Source organism: Micropterus dolomieu, linkage group LG01 (assembly GCF_021292245.1).
Source record: "Micropterus dolomieu isolate WLL.071019.BEF.003 ecotype Adirondacks linkage group LG01, ASM2129224v1, whole genome shotgun sequence".
Lineage (NCBI taxonomy): Eukaryota > Metazoa > Chordata > Actinopteri > Centrarchiformes > Centrarchidae > Micropterus > Micropterus dolomieu.
Window position 1 is genome coordinate 18,773,325 of NC_060150.1, and position 12,606 is coordinate 18,785,930.

The 12,606-nt window shown below is 41.1% G+C and overlaps 1 protein-coding gene across 1 annotated transcript in view; it reads left to right on the forward strand.

Moving 5' to 3' along the window:
- The window catches only part of LOC123978454 (neuroligin-4, X-linked-like), a 153,436-nt gene that overhangs the window by 50,552 nt on the left and 90,278 nt on the right, over positions 1–12,606 (forward strand). Inside the window, exon 2 of the mRNA XM_046061679.1 lies at positions 8,782–8,934. Within this exon, the coding sequence (XP_045917635.1) occupies positions 8,782–8,934 (153 nt within the window). The remainder of the gene's footprint in view (positions 1–8,781; positions 8,935–12,606) is intronic.

The following is a 12,606-nucleotide window of genomic DNA, read 5'->3' on the forward strand; positions in this document are numbered from 1 at the left end:
CTTTACACTTGTTAAAGCACTTTGTAACTTGTTTTTGAAAAGTGCTCTACAAATAAGGATTATTATTATTATTATTATTATCAGTTTGTCAGTTTTTGTCAGACCTTGAAGTCCCACAGGATCTTAGCTCGGTCATTCTCAACTACCTTAGGAGGTGTCTTCCATTTTGACCTTGGGACTTCCAGCCCTTACTCATGGCAGACTGGTTATGGCATTCATGTATGCTGTTCCTGTCTGCATCTTACACCCTACACAGTCTGCACTTGGGGTACTGCCTGGTGTGGTAGATCCTAGCCTAATTGATCTTGTATGCCTGTTCTTGTGCCGCCACGATTAGTGCTTCTGTGCTGTCCTTTAGTTCAGCCTTTTCTAGTGAGTAGAGAAGGTGACTGATGGTTGCTCCACTTCGGAACAGGTATCCATAGCAAGTCTTTTTGATGAACTGGACGCACTTGTTGGTGACTGTGCATTTTGCTTTGACTTGGCTTCTAGACTTGTTTTCCACAGCCCCACTGAGTTCTTGATGAAGGCTATTAGTATCCTGTTGATCTTGTACATTTCCAAGCATTCCAGGATTCATGTATGTGGCATTGAGTTGTAGGTTTTCTTGTGGTCAATCTACAAGCCTTGTCTTGCAGTCTCAAGTGACTGCTCTATTGACCAGTAACTGCTGTGTGGCTCCCTGGTATTACTGCCTATTCTCACCATGTACTGAGCCATGTGCCTACTCAGCTGTCTAGCTCTTCATACCTGACACCCTTTCTTGGATGTCTGCCTTTGTAAAGTTTACTGGATCTTGTTCTGGGAGGTTTCTGTGATCTGTTCTTAAATCCACTAGCCACTGAGTATTGGTGTTTTGTGATGCCTCCTTATCCCATAATTTCTTCTAGTACCGTTCAGTCTCAGCCCTGGGTGGATCTGATCTTGTGTTATTACCCTGCCACTGAGAGTACACTTTGGATGGTTCGGCAGAGAACATCCGGTTTATTCTCCTGGCTTCTGTTTCTCCCTTGTACCCCTTTAGGCAGGTAGCCTGAGCGATTTGGCCTCTAACCTTCTCCTCCATTGGGGATAATGCTCTAATTGGCTTATGGTGTTCATCTTATAGCCAAGCATCTCTAGAATCACTGTTGCTGTGGCATATATCAGCTCATTTGTCTTGGTTGTGGTTTTAGTAATTACAATGTAGTGCTGCATTTATGTCCTCTAGCTGACTTTCAGATGGTACTTTATCACTTAGACTTGGAAATCTTGATGGTTGTACTTGGGGGTCCAGCTTGGTCATGATCTTCAATCTCAGGTCAGTCGACCTGATGTTGTGTATCAGACACTTTCATGGCTGCGCTCGAATGTAAAAGGAGTTGTTTTCTGGCTTTTTGCTGTATTTTTCTAAGATATGGTCAAACGCTGTTCCTGGGGCTCTTGTAATAATTACAATCGATTGAAAGGAGAAGTGCGATTTATTCCCTTTCCGAAACCTAAAACAAATCCAGAAAATGTAGGCTGTGGATTGTTCATAATATAATGTTAGTTAGCCAATGTGACCTAACTTAACTTTCTACTGAATGTAACATTATGCTGTTTTTCTTTTTAACGATTGTAATAGAGACCTACCCAGCTTTACAAGAACTTTCTGTCTCCTTTCTGAGATGGCTTTTTTCATTTTTCCAAAAATTAGACAATATTTCTCCAGGGAGTGCTGTTATTTACAGTGGCAGTGCCGTGATAAATCCAACAGGTCCGACAGTTTGTCGGACTGAGCAACAGTCACTGAGGTGATGGTCATGGGTGAATAGCACAACAATGGGCCTCAGGATCTTGTCACGGTATCTGTGTGCATTCATAATCCATAAACAAATAAAATGCACCTGTGTTTGTTGTTGCTTGCTCATACCATAACCCCACCGCCACCATAGGCCTTTTGATCCACAACGTTGACATCAGCAAACCTCTCACCCACATGATGCCATACACACTGTCTTCCATCTGCCTGTACAGAGAAAACCGGGATTCATCCATGAAGAGAACACCTCTCCAATGCGCCAGACGCCATTGAATTTGAGCATTTGCCCACTCAAGTTGGTTACGACGACAAACTGCAGTCAGGTCGAGACCCAATGAGGACGACGAGCATGCAGATGAGCTTCCCTGAGATGGTTCCTGACAGTTTGTGCAGAAATTCTTTGGTTATGCAAACCAATTGTTGCAGCAGTTGTCCGGGTGGCTGGTCTCAGACGATCTTGGTGGTGAAGATGCTGGATGTGGAGGTCATGGGCTGGTGTGGTTACACGTAGTCTGCGGTTGTGATGGCTTTTTAGACGGGCAAAAGCTCTGGTGGACATTCCTGCAGTCAGCATGCCAATTGCACGCTCCCTCAAAACTTGCAACATGTGTGGCATTGTGCTGTGTGATGAAACACATTTCACATTTCAAGTGGCCTTTTATTGTGGCCAGCCCAAGACACACCTGTACAATACGCATGCTGTCTGATCAGCATCTTGATATGCCACACCTGTGAGGTGGATGGATTATCTCGGGAAAGGAGAAGTGCTCACTAACACTGATTTTGACAGTTTTGTGAACAATATTTGAGAGAAATAGAGAAAGTCTTAGATCTTTGAGTTCAGTTTTGTTTTTTTCTTTATACTCACCATAACAGTTGTTTAGCTGTTCCTGACAGGTTTGTGTTTGACTTTGACTCTGTGTGACTCTGGAGAGATGAGGCGGGCTGTTTTGTGGCATGTCAGTAGAACTGTATTGAACAGGAAGTAGGTTGCTGTCTGTGGAGAGCATGCTAGGACAGACAGCGGTGATGGCAGTAATAGTGGTAGAGGCAGAGGCGCCAATGGGGGCCGCGCTTTACATCGCCCCTATTAACTGCCATTTGTATTCGTCTGGCTAACAGTAGAAAATGCTGAAAGCAATGGAAAATTCAGATAGGCCCCCTTGAACAAGCTCCCCCCTTGCCTCATACTCCATCGCTTCCCCTCCACCCATATAAAGATGAGTTATGTGTGCAATGCTGCGCAGGCAGTGGAGGAATACATTATCCCCCTGGCCGGGTGGCAGTGATGAATGTCCGGGACGAACTTGCTGCACAGTCACCCAGGAAACTCCACAGACCCAAGAGAGTGCAGAGAGTGAAAGGCACACTGAGAGAGAGAGAGAGAGAGAGAGAGAGAGAGAAAGAGAAGAGCACTTGAAGCAGTTTTATTTCTATAGTTTTAAGTGCATTCTACAATGACAGGATTGGGACACAGTGCCCCGAGACCACCTTCTCCTTCCCCAGCCATAAAAAACAGCTCTAAATCTGCAATGCATCTCTCTGTTGGATCAAAGTGCCCTGAGTGGACACTCCCTCCCTCCTGACTTCTTAATCCAGCCGCTGCACTACAACAAAAGAGATGGGTAGTAACAGTCAATTTGCCTGTTTGTTTGATGGAGAGCCAGTCGAATAGTTTTGTCTGAGCCCACAGATGCCTGCAGTGACCATCAGATGCGTATCAGTTAGAGACTATGACAACTTAATGGTAGCACTCTTGTTTTATGTGCATCTGCCTCTTCAAGGTTGTTTCCGCCGCCCACACCGTTGTCTCATAATGTGGAACAGAATGACAAACAGGAACTTATTGACTCATCCTGCCGTCCTGCCTCTGTAATTAGCAGGCCTGTATTTGTCCGGGTGTTGCTCTCTGCCAAGCCTACTGATGTGAAACGTAGACAGTACAGCCAGCTTTCCAGTTTCACAACGTTGTGCATCTCACCACAGCCTATGGCATCTACAAGAAAAACCAATAAATGGCAGGCAACCTCTTCAAACCAATTAGACAGCACAGACATCTGTCCTACAGCAACAGAATTACTGACGGACCCTGTTTAAAATGGCAGAGGTGATTTCAAATGACATTCATGTTCCTGAGCATACACTACATTTATAAGCTAGTGTTCAAATAATGTCTGAGTCAAACAATAGGCCACATAAAGGCCGGTGACTAATACACGCTACGTAAAAACGATTGAGGCGAGTTAGAATGATTCCACAGCACTAATACTGTCAAGTCGCGTCATACTCACCTCCGGGTTTCTCTTTTTTTTAACAGAAGTTCAGTCGCTTTCATTCATTCCATATTTCCAGTTGCTTCCATTTTGTTGTTTGTTGAGCATGGTTGAGCTACTGTCTATGAAGCTCAGCACTGTTGTTTAATATAAAAAAACTCAATGGGCATAACCCATTTACTGGCATGGATAGGGTTAGAGCTTCTGAAAGATTCTCTTAGGATTACAGTTACCCTTACCCAAGGATCTTCATTTGAAACATTTCCGGGATGTGTTGTGTTTCAGTCATAGTTGCTTGATGATGGTCAGAAAAATATTTCTACTCTGCTATATTTTCAAGGAGCATTCAAAGCCTTGGATTACATACACCAGTGGTTGGCAAAAGTCTGGCCTGCCAGAAATAATCTCTGGCCCGTGGCTAGATTACTTTGATAGTGGAAAAAAATTATAGCGGCTGGTGCTGAAACAGATCTCAGTCATGACAGCAAAAGTTCTCACATAATCACTTCCTCTTAAGTGATAGTGCTTACAAAATAAAAGTGCAAGAACATTTTTGCAGCAGTACTTTATGTCGTGTTTAATTGAGAGCTTTTACTTTGAAAAGTTCTGAAGGAAATTCAAAAGAGTCTATGGCTTGCTTGACACACTTCTAAAAAAGCAAAAGTCAAAAAACGTGAGATTGGGGATTCCTCTGAATGAGAAAAGCAGGAATTTCCTCAGCCTGGAGATACTGGAGACACAAAAATAAGCGTCCATAGGTTGATGTGGACCAATCGCTGGGATGCACACACTTCTGCACATGCTTAATTGAGATATGTAATACGATGTCTTCACAATCTTGTTGAATAGGGAAGAAAAAATACTTACAGCAAGTGAGAAACGCACAACAATACAAACAAGAGTCCTGTGCACTACCAACTGAGCTTATCACACACGCAGTAAATGTTGGAATTTAAATGGTCAATTGATGATGTTCTAGCCCGCCATCTATGACTTGAAAAAAATTTGGCCCGATGCCAGTCTTATTTGCCGACGCCTGACCTACACCTTACCCTGACCTTAATCCTGCCTGGAACGTGAGGAATTATGTTTTTTGAGCCAGGCTTTTAATGGTGAACATCTTTGCTGGAAGTGTTGAGTTTCACGGATAGTACCTTATCAGTGATAGAAATAACACTGCACAGTGGAAGCTATTAGCTATTAAGCAAAAACATTTATTAAATTAAAATTGTTATTTTTTTCCTTGGGTTAAAAGGAATGAAATAAAAACATATATCCACAAATACTATTTCTGCACGTAAGTTTCTTTTAAGTAGAGTGCACCCAGACGACTTGAGAATCAGCTGAGGGCTCCTGATGATGCTGGGTCATTTATTGTGCACCCTACCTGTTGGGAGGATCCATAGCTTCTCCTTCCATCTTCTTAAATGCAAAAGACCCACTCTTAATTTATAATCATGTACTAATCACTTTCTTTATCTTCATCACAACTGGAGAGTCTCATAAACAAGCTATGCGTCAGGTCTACTTTCATTGTTCCCTGCACATTACACAAAGAACAAATGGAGCAGGCAAACACATGTAGAGATTACAGGGTTAAAGCAGAGGAAATCCTTATCAGAGTCTTCTGCAGTATGTCAAACCATATCTCCAGCACCATCTATCCTTACGTGCTCTAAAAATGAATGATGAATGATGAGTATTAAATTACAGAAGGTCATATTAATTTCCCTTTTGTATAGACAGTGATGCTGTGTCGTGTTTGCTTGTTGATTATACATTAAGAATGGATGTCATCCATGTTTCCTGCATAGCCATGATTCACTCCAAGCTGGTACTGTTATTTATATTGAAGGCTTTAGCCTCAGACAGTGGTGGAAGACATTTTAATGAAAGACACTAAATTTAGAATTTTTAATTCAATTGTAGTATATTTCTAATGGACTTTTTTGTAACTGCAACTGCTCCCGTGACGAAAGTTCCGCCTGGGCGCTGCTTTCATTTATCACTTGAGTTCACCATTTATACATGAAAATAAAATAATGTGATCGTCATTCACAGTATTTCTAATAATATTAAACCCTGAGGCCTGCGATGGACTGGCGACCTGTCCAGGGTGTACCCCGCCTTTCGCCCAATGTAAGCTGGGATTGGCTCCAGTCCCCTGCGACTCTGTACGCAAGATAAGCAGTTGACGATGGATGGATGGATGGATGGATAAACCCTGATGTTTTGAAAAAAACGACTGCTCCGCTATTTAAATTAAATAAACACAAAATGATTGCACAATTTTGGGATATATCACAAATACACTAATGCACTGTGGGAGTAAGTTAACATAAACTTGTGTCTGCATCATCATGTATCAGTGCTACAACAGTGCACCATTAACCCAAACACAACATTACCAGCTATTAGCTGCATACCGTTTGGAAATAAAACAAAAACAACAACAGCATCAACAAACCAAACTCTCTTATAAACCTGAGGTCTGAAAAACATTAAAAACATGTTATTTTATGACAACATTCACATTTTAACATCAGAAAATGAAATTAAAAGCTGTTTGAAGGAAGCACGGAGTAAGGGGTTTAATTGAATAGGTATTACATTATTTCTCAATTGCTTAAACACTATAAACAGGCTTTTAAACTACAATTTCAAAACCATAACTCCATTTTTCAAAAAGTACACCCATTTCCCTAAACTCTACACACAAATCCCTTCATTTCTCATGCCTATGCCATGTAGTCATTTAGAAAGCACTAACATTCAGTATTGTTCACTCAAGTAAGCACAGCTTGAGCCCAGTTAGCACAAAACTAGGTGGAAACACAACTAGTCATAACTGAATAACACACTAATCAGAAGCTTCAATAGATAGATAAAAGGGCCGAGTCAGTGAGTCATTTCATTCAGTTTTGGAACAATGGATCCAGAGAGATGTGAAGGAAGAGGTAGAGGACACCAGAAAGGAGGGAGAGGAGCAGTAGAGAGAGGAGGAAGAGGTGAAGGAAGAGGAACAGTAGGAGTTGGAGGAGGAATAGGGAGAAGAGGAGGAGGACAAAAATCTCTGGCCTGTTCCAGACAGGTTGCTGAGGCAAATTAATTTATTGTTTGGTGTGTTGTACTGTAAAGTACATGTGCAAATGTTTACATTTATTGTTTCTTCTTTTGTTGTGTTCATCATGTGAAAAGGCATTTGAGGGGGAAAACCACAAGCAACATTACTTATAACCAGTTTTTGTAGTAGTGTTTTGAATTTATCTCACCAGTGTGTAAGATTGTGTTATAGTGTTGTGTTCTTGAGGGACTGTGTATCATGTCTGAAGGCAAAGTTTGGTTTTTCAGCAAGATTGAATGGTTTTGAGAAAAAAAAAAGCATAATTTCAAGAATGTTTTTAAAGTAATCAAGAAAACCTGTAAATGTAAGGAAGTACTCATCTATCACACAGTTTTTCCTGCTACTGGTACAATACCTTGACATCAGGTTTAAAACCCACTACCCACTCAGCATCAACTGCAATTTCACTTCTTTAGTCTGTAACTTCTGTTATCCTCTCACTGGGTTTAGTTATAATGATGTGTATGTGATGTATAGTATCCACAATTCTATTGTCATGCTTTTTATGGATCTATTAGATATTTATATGCAGAGCCTCACTAGGGGACTAAGGGGCAAAAATGGCCTGTGGTCTCCAGACTCTCCCCAGGACCATAGCATGGAAGTATAATGTTGAGTTAAATATTTAAAGAACTAACTATGGCTAATGACCATACCACACTGAGCGCAACAGATCTTGTCTGACCTTGGAAGCTAAGCATAGTAGGGCTGGATAAGCAGAGTAGGGCCTGATGGATGGGAGACCGCCTGGGAATATCGGGTGCTATAAGTTTTTGGGGAGGCTGTGGCTCAGGAGGTAGAGCGAGTTGTCTGATAATGGGAAGATCAGCGGATTGATCCCCAGCTTCTCCAGGCTGCATGTCTAAGTGTCCTTGGGCAAGTTACTGAACCCCGAATTGCCACGATGGCTGTTCCAAACGGTGTGTGAATAGGTGTGTTTGACTTCACGCGTTCTGTGCAGTGCTGACTTAACGTGATGCATGCTGGACTGAAATTGTGTCCGACTTTTGCCGGCGCTGCAAAACGTCACCATGTCACTTGACATTAAAACTTAGCGGGAGCAAGGCAGCTGCAGACGCTGAGTCCACCGGCCGCAGTTGCTTTTATCCGGCTGTACAAAGTTAGAACCACCTTTTGCATTTACAAAGAAAAATACCGCAAGATCAGTTATTGATCTCAGCTCACAGTAAGCTCACGCACTTCATGCCACTCTGCATGGGAATTTCTTTTTTTTTTTCACCATTCCTTATTTTATCACGTAATTCAAAATTAAAATACTAAAGTAAAAGTAGCTCGAACTATATTTGAGAAAATGTACCTAATTGATTTCTTTCCACCAATGACCTCAGATATGTAAAAAGTGGGCTCTACCAGATGTCTGTTGTAAACCTGCCAACAAACAATTCAGCACTGAATGATCATATTGAATCTAGAGTAAATATAGCACCAAAGTTATCCATCATTTTCCAGAGGTAATATTCTTTCACAAGACATCAAAGTTTCAACTGCACATAATTCAGCCACATCTTGCATGTGGTCTTCCTTCAAATGCTTGCTAGATACATAGCAACATCTTTTTATTTGATCATTCTTCTTTGCAGACATCCATGATGAGAACGGGTTAAAGCCAGTCATGGTTTACATCCATGGAGGCTCCTACATGGAGGGAACCGGCAACATGATTGATGGCAGCATCCTGGCCAGCTATGGAAACGTCATTGTCATCACAATCAACTACCGGCTTGGAGTTCTGGGTGAGTCCACAACCTGGTGCTTAAATTAGTTTGTAGAAGGCTGATTGAGTCGGAAAGTGAGTTATTGATTTAGTGATTGATGTAATGACCAATTAGGTTTCATTGTTTACCAACTGGCTGGTCTTTGTGTGAGGGAAACCTAAGGTGGACATTTCTGTTGTTATTTGGATGAACATGCAGGGGTGGCTAGTTAAAACCTTCTTAAGCTTTTTATGATTCCATTTTCAATATTTGATGGCTTTAATGACACTGGTATCACCCAGGGTCTGTATGTTATGGTGGGTTTCTGATATCATTCTTGTAGGGCAAATGTATATTGAAGCTAATCAAGCAGGTTGATCCACTCACACTGACATGCACACTTGTGCAGATATGTCTAATACACCATTCTCATTGTTGATTGTATACTTGGCTTGTGGTGTTTCCCGCCTCCAGCTATCATGAGTTTTGTTCTCCCAGTGCCAATCAGCTGCTAATGGCAGCGTAGGTGGTAGTTTGCATTTGTCTGCATTCTTCTTTTTTTTCAAATGGTTGTATTCAAATGCAGCCTTGGATGACCCACACAGCACAAGATAAGCACATGCAAACAAAGACTTTTACATTTGTAGCATATTTATTTACTTAAGTCATTGTGCAGTATAATTCCATGCTGGAAAGATTGATCTGTTATAATCTGAGCTGGTATCTACACCACAGTGCTGTGCATTTGATTGAGTTCCCGTCTCTAAGACATGAAGAATTTTGGATTTTGAATGTCTGTTGCCCAAGAAAATGTCTGACTATGAGAGAAGGCTAACATCAAACATTTTGAGGGAAAGAGTTTTGAAATTTCAGCTCCTCTATATTTATTAAAAAGGTCCCCACCATTTTCGGAGAGCATTGCCTTTCTTCTGTTCAGGTTGAGCCACTGCTTTCTGTGGAAATGGTGGCTGTAAATTGGTTAGGAATAAAAACTCTGGACCTCTATTTCTCTTTATGAAGTCTCAGATGTGTAAAACGCTTGTAATGCTGCAGGTGGCTGCAAGCAAAAGTTCATCTTCCAGGTCAGATTTACTAAGCCTGAGTCAGAGCTGCAAAATTGTAGATCAACATAGTGGGATATTTACAAATGCAGATGATGTAAATGGGCAAATATTCTGTTGAATTCATTTGAATGTACTCCTGTACTGAAATCAGATGCTGGGCTGTATAACAAGCGCAAGATGCTTATTATACAGCCCAGCATCTGATGTCAGTGTGAAAATGAGAGTCTTCAGCTACCAAGCTTGAAATGTTGGTTGAAGAAACCATCAAATATGCTTCAGAACAGCTGTCACACACTTCTTTCTGCAAAATGGAAGGCTATATGGGAAGAAACAGCAGATTAACAATGCTGTCAGCTGAACAGAAAGCTCAGTGGTAACATTTGAACAAATGTCATCACTAGAGTTTGGCATGAGCTGAGAGCTTTTAGAACATTTTTGCATGAAAACAGCATCCCTGTCTACACACTAGCAGCACAAATGTTACTTCTGATTCTCCCACACCCTCAATCACAGATGCAGTTGCCTTTGATACAGCCATTTGTAACCCAGGGTTTCAGGTACCACATAAACATCCTAAAAAATGTGTACTGCTCCAAATGAAAGGACGAAATATGTTATTTGTCCATGTTTTTATCTGATGAGTGACAAATTCTGCAAAATCATTTGTCTGTGCTTTCAAAAACCTTTTCAAACCATGACTGATGCTGTCCTTTGTCTTGGGAGGTCTCAGTTTTAGGCAGTGCTGCTTGTCTGCCATGTTGTTATAGCACAAAACTTCAGACTGAGATCTTTCCTATGGACCCTATAATCTGTGAGATAATAAATGTATTGAATTTACAGGACCCAGTGTCATTATTCTATCTATATATTTTCCCTATTGAGTATCAGGAACATTTTGCGTATCATGACATGTATCAACATTGTGATATAACTGCCGTATACCATGATACAACATATTATTAATAGCACCACTAACAATAATGATGAGGTTGGCACTTGGGAGGACATGGGTTGTGGTGATGGTGATGCATATCCTATAGTACAATGTATCATTTATGCCTTAGCTTTTAGAGTTACGGGGGATATAATTGTTAATTTGAAATGTACTTGCATAGCCTTGGTTAATAATATACCCATATAAACCTGTCCTGTTATTAGGTGTGAATTTTTGTTTATCTTCATTGTTTGCATATAGTTCATTGTCTGTTGAAGTTGAGTTACAGTACATCATTATGCTCATGCTACCACCACCACTGCTCTGCTTTGGTCTGCTTAACATTTGTTATAAGGCCGAGCTGTCTGCACCAGTCACTATATTTAGTTGCCTGAGAGCCGGGGGGGGAAAGGTGTTCTAGAAAAGTGTGCACTGCAGAGAGGAAAATAAGAGCTGAGCTAGACACAGAGAGAAAGTGTGAGAGAGAGAGAATGCAGATGAGAATAAAGATAGAGACAACAGGAAGGCAAGTAGAACAGAGAGAGGGAAACAAAGAAAACCACAGTCACAATGTAGAAATGGTGAGCTTGTTAAGCTGCAGATTTTGATGTAAAAACACAAACCACAAAGTGTATATGGCTCAGACAGAAAAGTGTTCTATCTCCACTAATTGACACACAGTAGATACACCTGTGTGCTCATACTAAATTAATTTGTTGTTGCAGTCATGGGAGGGATGTCATCTGTGCAAAGAAAAGTGACAAAAGTGAAGACTGAAGGCCGAAACAGCATTGAGTAGAGGTGGTCCAAACAGAACTGGACACACTGATTGGTGTCTTTCTGGTCCCATTAGTATCATTATGCATAATAGATGAGTGTATAATAACTAGTTTTACCTGAAGTGTCTTGTCCCTAGAAGGTCAGTGTTGTAAAATGAAATGCAGTTTAAAGTTCCCTTCTGCTACAATTGCAGACATTAAGTACAAAACATATAAAATGGTGAACAGAAATAAACTATATTGCATGGAGCAGTGCTGAGGATTAATTTGAGTTTGAATTTAAGAGTCCCACAGCTGTCCAAAGAAAGAAGCTGCTCTGCAGTCTGGTGGTGTGAAAGCAGATACTTCTGTATCTCTTGCTAGACTGCAGCAGGGTGAACAGGCTGTGGCTGGGTGGGTACTGTCTTTTAGTATCCTTTGGGCTCTACAGGCACCTCACCTCACCGATATCACTGATGCTTGGTAGATGGGTACCAATGATCTTCTTTTTTTTAGGGCCCGAGCACGACCGTGTGAGGTCCCTATTGAATCTGCTCGGATTATATTTTTTTTTTTTTTTTTTTTTTTTTTTTTTCTGCAAAGTAGGCCCAAATGACATGGCCTAAACATACTCGAAAACTCACCAAAATTTGCAAACATGTCAGAACCGGTGAAAAATTTCGTATTCTACAAGTTTCGCACATGGGCGTGGCAAAATGACTCGCTAGCGCCACCTTGAAAATTGGAAATGATTAGCCCCTCGTTCACGTTCAACCTACATGTACGAAATTTTCTGGGGACATGTATCGTATCAAGACGCACAAAAAAGCCTCAAGAACCCATAGCCTAAAGTCAACAGGAAGTCGGCCATTTTGAATTTTATGGCCATTTTTGGATGATTTACACACTTCGTACTTTAACGAACTCCTCCTAGGGATTTAGTCGGATCGACGTC